This window comes from Phalaenopsis equestris, unplaced genomic scaffold (assembly GCF_001263595.1).
Source record: "Phalaenopsis equestris unplaced genomic scaffold, ASM126359v1 Scaffold000002, whole genome shotgun sequence".
Classification (NCBI taxonomy): domain Eukaryota; kingdom Viridiplantae; phylum Streptophyta; class Magnoliopsida; order Asparagales; family Orchidaceae; genus Phalaenopsis; species Phalaenopsis equestris.
In genome coordinates, this window is record NW_018164444.1 from 13,260,063 (window position 1) to 13,266,474 (window position 6,412).

Below are 6,412 nucleotides of genomic sequence, written 5' to 3' on the forward strand. Positions count from 1 at the left end.
AAACTTGGTTTTAGTTGTTTAAATAAAGCTTAATTTCTAGAAGCTTATTCTAGAATATGTGGTAGGTATGAAATTATTGTGTAGTAGGCGTGGTAGGTGTGGTAGGTGTTGAATTATTGTGTGGTAGGTGTGGAATTATTTGTAACCATTGGATTGTAATTGTGGTGGCACAATCTTAGTCATTAATTTAGGAGGTGCCACTAGTATAAATAGGGGTGGAGTCTTTGAGTTTGAATCAAGCCAAGTAAAGGTGTTGAATAAGAGTGAAGCTTCTTCCATAAGTTGTTTTTTAGCCTTTGTCATTTCCTAAAGGCTTCTCCATTCCAACACAAAGCTGGATCTAAAACTGAGTTGGGTTTCTGAATCGCATGATTATGGATCAATATTATTAGCTTCATTTTTTTTTTTGTGGGAATTTACATACTTAGGACACAATTTTTATGTTTTTACATGTCTCACACTTATACATTTTACTTCTAAAAAACTGGTAAGGGTACTATTTTCTATGTGATATTAAAGATTTGAGTGGTATGTATGTGATTATGAAAGTTTAAGTGTGAATATATAAGATTTGTGATGTAAATGCCCCCTTTTTTGTAGTCTAATAACTGAGTCAGGTGGGGGGAGTATCATTCATTATAATGTTTGGATTAGGAGTTCTAAAAAATGGTAGGCACTAGACAAATTAATATCTACTGCCATCTTAAGCTCTCCTTGTGGACCATTTCATTCGCAAATTAATAATATAATAATAATAATAAACATCTGTAAATGAAATTGCATCTACATTTTCTGACTCGTTACCTTGTTCTACCGTCTTTTTATTCTCTACTGCAGCTCAAGGACTAAGTGAATCTTGTTTCTATACTTCTAGTTACATCAGAATGATTATTACTTCTTCACGGTTGCTAATGCAGATTTTTTTTCAAGACTAGACACTTTTTTTGGGGTTTATCTATTTTTTTCTTTTGGCCCTACGTTCTTGCTGGTAATGATAATCATCCTCAGTAGTTGTATCTCTTTAGTTGTTATCGATTGAAGTTTCATTTGTTTCGAGACTCTCCTCTCGTTGGTGATGAATGTCCAACGTTTCTTGTTCTACACTACTGATTGCCCGGAGGTAGCACGTCCGAGATTGCTCCATATTTTCACGAATGATCACCATTTTCCCATCATATACGAACTTCACTATCACATGTTAGGTTGATATGACTACTTTGAACTTATTGAGTAGTGGGTGACCGAAGATTGCATTGTATGTCGGTGGCGCATTAACCATAGAAAAAGTCATCCATATTAGTAAATTGATTGACACCTTCTTCTCAAGTGACTGACAACCCAAATATACCCAAGGCATCCTTTTGTTCACCGAAAAACCCATGAAATAGGTTGGTCAGCACAAACAGGTGATTAGTTGACATATACATTTTTTCAAAGGCTGATTTAAATTGTTCCCGAAAGTACTTGTATCAACCAATATAAAGGGTGCTTTGGGAAATTTGGTAATTTTGATGGGAATCGGGTGATGTGAGGGTGGTGATGGAGCGCGAGACAATCAAGTCACCCAAGATCATCCTAAGGCCTCATGATCTTTTGTGAAATCTCCTTGAGTTTCATCATGTTAGCCTTAACCAACTCAACCAAGTGTTAAGGTTTTGAGAACACCCATGTGAGACTTCATAAAAGGGCCAAGGGGTTGTTTAAACTTCTAAGTGGGGTGGGTCTCATCACTAGTCTTCTAGGATAGTTCTATAGTTAGATATTAAGTTCTAGGAGAAGAATTTAGACCTCACTAAAATGAGGTCAACAAATGTTTACTATCTTCAGAATAGTACAGTGACTGCAATGACTACTATTGTTGTTGATTTTTTTTAATGTGAATACATTATGACATATGCGCCTAGCTTATGTTGGAGAGGTTTCACTTCAGGTTTTGGTGAAGCAATAATTGATCAAATGAGTGAGCAGTTGTAAACTGGAAATATGTGAAATTTATGTTTTTGGCAAAAAGACACAGAGTATCATTTAGTAGTGTCATCCACAATACAAAGAGTATTTTAGAATGTTCATACAAATGTTTGGAGTTCGATGAAGATGACATCATTCAACAGATGAACATATTGTCTCTTTCATTGATGATTACTTCAGATATGTTTGTGTACACCATAAAGCGCAAGAGCGAGGTGTTGAATATTTTCATACTATGGATGAAGAGGATTAAGACTTAAACTAGTAAAATATTTGGTATATTTGATCGGACAATGAGAGCGAATAGACATCAAATGAGATCTTGCAAGAGTGTCAGAGAGCTAGGATAAAACACACTTCATTGTTCAAGAGACACCGTAGTAGAATGAGATATATAGAGGATGAATCGGACTTTGCTGGAGAAAGTTTGGTGTATGTTGTCAAATGCTGGGTTGGATTAAATTTTTTGAGCCGAGACCATAAATTATGTTTGTCATAATGATAAACATAAATCACAAGCAAAGAAGACGATCTTTATTGACTTCAGCATGGAGTTAAGGTGCATGGAGTCAAGGACTTCAAACTTTATGATTAGGTTGAGAAAGAGAATGTCATTTATATGGATGTTATATTTGACGAGACAAGCTTGTTGATGTGAGGGAATCAGGTGATGTGAGGGTGGTGATGGAGTGCGGGACAATCAAGTCACCCAAGATCATCCTAAGGCCTCATGATCTTATGTGAAATCTCCTTGAGTTTCATCATGTTGGTCTTAACCAACTCAACCAAGTGTTGAGGTTTTGAGACTGCCCATGTGAGACTTCATAAAAGGGCCAAGAGGTGGTTTAAACTTCTAAGTTGGGTTGGTCTCATCACTAGTTTTCTAGCATAGTCCTATAGCTAGATACTAAGTTTTAAGAGAAGAATTTAGACCTCACCAAAATGAGGTCCCAGAATAGTACACTAACAGCAATGATTGCTATTGTTGTTGATTTTTTTATGCGAATACATTATGACATATGTTGCTAGCCCATGTTGGAGAGGTTGCACTTAAGGTTTTGGTGAAGCAATAATTGATCAAATGGGTGAGCAATTGTAAACTCGAAATATGTGAAATTTATGTTTTTGGCAAAAAGACAGAGTATCATTTAGTAGTTTCATCCACAATACAAAGAGTATTTTAGAGTGTTCATACAGATGGTGTTCATACAGATGTTTGGAGTCTACAGATGTTTGGAGTCCGCGAAGATGACATCATTCAATAGAGAACATATTGTCTCTTTCATTGATGATTAATTTAGATATGCTTGTGTACACCATAAAGCGCAAGAGCGAGGTGTTGAATATTTTCATATCATGGATGAAGAGGATTAAGACTTAGACTAGTAAAATATATGGTATTTTAGATCGGACAATGGGAGCTACAAACATCAAATGAGATCTTGCAAGAGAGTCAGAGAGCTGGGATAAAGCACACTTCATTGTTCAAGAGACACCGCAGTAGAATGAGATAATATAGAGGATGAATCAGACTTTGCTGGAGAAAGTTTGGTGTATGTTGTCAAATGTTGGGTTGGAATAAATTTTTTGAGCCGAGACCATAAATTATGCTTGTCATAGTGATAAACATAAATCACGAGCAAAGAAGAAGATCTTTATTGACTTCAGGCATGGAGTCATGGACTTCAAACTTTATGATTAGGTTGACAGAGAGAATGTCATTAATATGGATGTTATATTTGACGAGACAAGCTTGTTGATGCGAGGGAATCGGGTGATGTGAGGGTGGTGATGGAGTGTGAGACAATCAAGTCACCCAGGATCATCCTAAGGCCTTGTGATCTTATGTAAAATCTCCTTGAGTTTCATCATGTTGGCCTTAACCAATTCAACCAAGTGTTGAGGTTTTCAGGCCACCCATGTGAGACTTCATAAAAGGGCCAAGAGGTGGTTTAAACTTCTAGGTGGGGTGGGTCTCATCACTAGTCTTCTAGGATAGTTCTATAGCTAAATACTAAGTTCTAGGAGAAGAATTTAGACCTCACCAAAATGAGGTCAACAAATGTTTACTATCTTCATAATAGTACAGTGACTGTAATGATTGTTATTGTTGTTGATTTTTTTTTTTATTCGAATACATTATGACATATGTGGCTAGCTCATGTTGGAGAGGTTTCACTTTAGATTTTGGTGATGCAATAATTAATTAAATGAGTGAGCAATTGTAAACTCAAAATATGTGAAATTTATGTTTTTGGCAAAAAGACAGAGTATCATTTAGTAGTGTCGTCCACAATACAAAGAGTATTTTAGAGTGTTCATACAGATGTTTGGAGTCTGACAAAGATGACATCATTCAACAGATGAACTTATTGTCTCTTTCATTGATGATTACTTTAGATATGTTTGTGTACACCATAAAGTGCAAGAGCGAGGTGTTGAATATTTTCATACCATGGATGAAGAGGATTAAAACTTAGACTAGTAAAATATCTGGTATATTAGATCGGACAATTGGAGCGAACTAACATCAAATGTGATCTTGCAAGAGTGTCAGAGAGCTGGGATAAAACACACTTCATTGTTCAAGAGACACTGCAGTAGAATGAGATAATATAGAGGATGAATCGGACTATTGGAGAAAGATTGGTGTATGTTGTCAAATGCTGGGTTGGATTAAATTTTCTGAGCCGATACCATAAATTATGCTTTTCATAATGATAAACATAAATCATGAGCAAAGAAGGCGATCTTTATTGACTTCAAGCATGGAGTCAAGGACTTCAAACTTTATGATTAGGTTTAGAGAGAGAATGTCATTAATATGGATGTTATATTTGACGAGACAAGCTTGTTGAAGTAAGTGGAGAGTTCTATTGGGATCATAGATATACGAAAAAAGCTGGAGTTTGATGCAACTCCATGCTCCACAAATTTCGTCCACTTATACTCAAGTATCTGATCCAGTTGTAGCTCAAAACATATATATTGATAGTTCTCAGGAAGAGATGGAAGAAGATGTTGAGGATGAGGTCCATAATTGAGAATCTATTGCCAAAAGAGGAGCCATATGCTAAAATATCACAAAACTTAGTTAAAGGATCACATTGCACATGCACTTTTGACCATGAAGATTGAAATTCTTTGTCACTACAAGAATGTTGTGGAGAGCTCAAATGGTTATCTTTAAAGAGGGGAAACAGATGAAGAGATGGTCTCTTAGAAAGAATGTTATTGAAGGTTGGTGAAGGTTCATTCAGAAAGAAAAGTCATAGAGTACACATGAGTTTAAGTAAAGAATGAAATATCTCATGAAGCAAGGCAAGATTAGTGGCAAAAGGCTTTGTACAACAAAAATGGATTGATTATGATGAGGTATTCTCCGCTGTCATCAAGCATCTCTTAATCTATATTCACTTCGCACTTATAGCACATTATAGTCTGATTTTAAAGTTGCTTGATGTGAATATTGTGTTACTACATGGGAAATTGCAAGAGAAGATTATATGTAACAACTACATGTATATGAAGCCTCAAAATATTAGGTTTGCAAACTAGATAGGTCTTTATATGGGTTGAAGCAGTCACGACGGCGGTGGTATACGACAATTAATGATGGGACAAAAGTACATGAATAGTCGTTGCAATCATTGTGTATATTTTAAGAAGTTGGTTAATTGTGAGTTTATTATGCTAATGACATGTTGATTGCATATGTCAACCAACCTGAGGTTGATAGGATGAAGAAATAATTGTAAAAACATTTCGAGATATAGTTTGGTGAAGCTCACAAAATTCTTGGAACGAAAACTCATAGATAAGACATCTGAAGAAATTTGGCTCTCCTGAGAAAAATTTGTTAGGAAGGTGATGAAACATTTTGAGGTCGATAACTCTCATTGCATCCCACTTTCAGTTGAGTTCAAACCAGTGTTCTAATAATGACCACGAGAGAACATATTTCATCGTTCATTATGTTAATACAGTGGGCAGTCTGATGTTTGTTATGATTTATACTAAACCAAACATTTCGCAAACAGTTAGTGTTGCATGCAGTTTAATGCATGATCCAAGACAGAGTCTTTGATAATCTATGAAGAGTATTTTGAAGTATCTGAATGATGCAATTTATATCGATTTTGCGATTGAGAGGTAATCCTTTATTACTAATTTGTGTTTAGGCTACACCGATTCAGACTATTCAGGTGATATATAAGGGCGTAGGTCTACGACTGGTTATTTACTCACATTGGCAAGTTCAATCAATTGGAGATCAGTTTATTAGTGAACTATATCTTGTTTATTATAAAAGCCAAGTACATGATAGTAAAAGAGACTATGAAGAAAGATATTGATGCAAGCTCTACTGAATGCTTGGGAGTTGATTATGTCTCTCACATGATCTTTTGTGATAGTTAAAGTGCGATATTTTCTATCATGAATC

At 35.6% G+C, this 6,412-nt stretch overlaps 1 protein-coding gene across 1 annotated transcript in view; it reads left to right on the forward strand.

Moving 5' to 3' along the window:
• LOC110030602 (uncharacterized mitochondrial protein AtMg00820-like) overlaps positions 1-5,012 on the forward strand; it is a 6,542-nt gene extending 1,530 nt beyond the window's left edge. Inside the window, exon 2 of the mRNA XM_020733427.1 lies at positions 4,857-5,012. Within this exon, the coding sequence (XP_020589086.1) occupies positions 4,857-5,012 (156 nt within the window). The remainder of the gene's footprint in view (positions 1-4,856) is intronic.
• Positions 5,013-6,412: the final 1,400 nt, after the last annotated feature.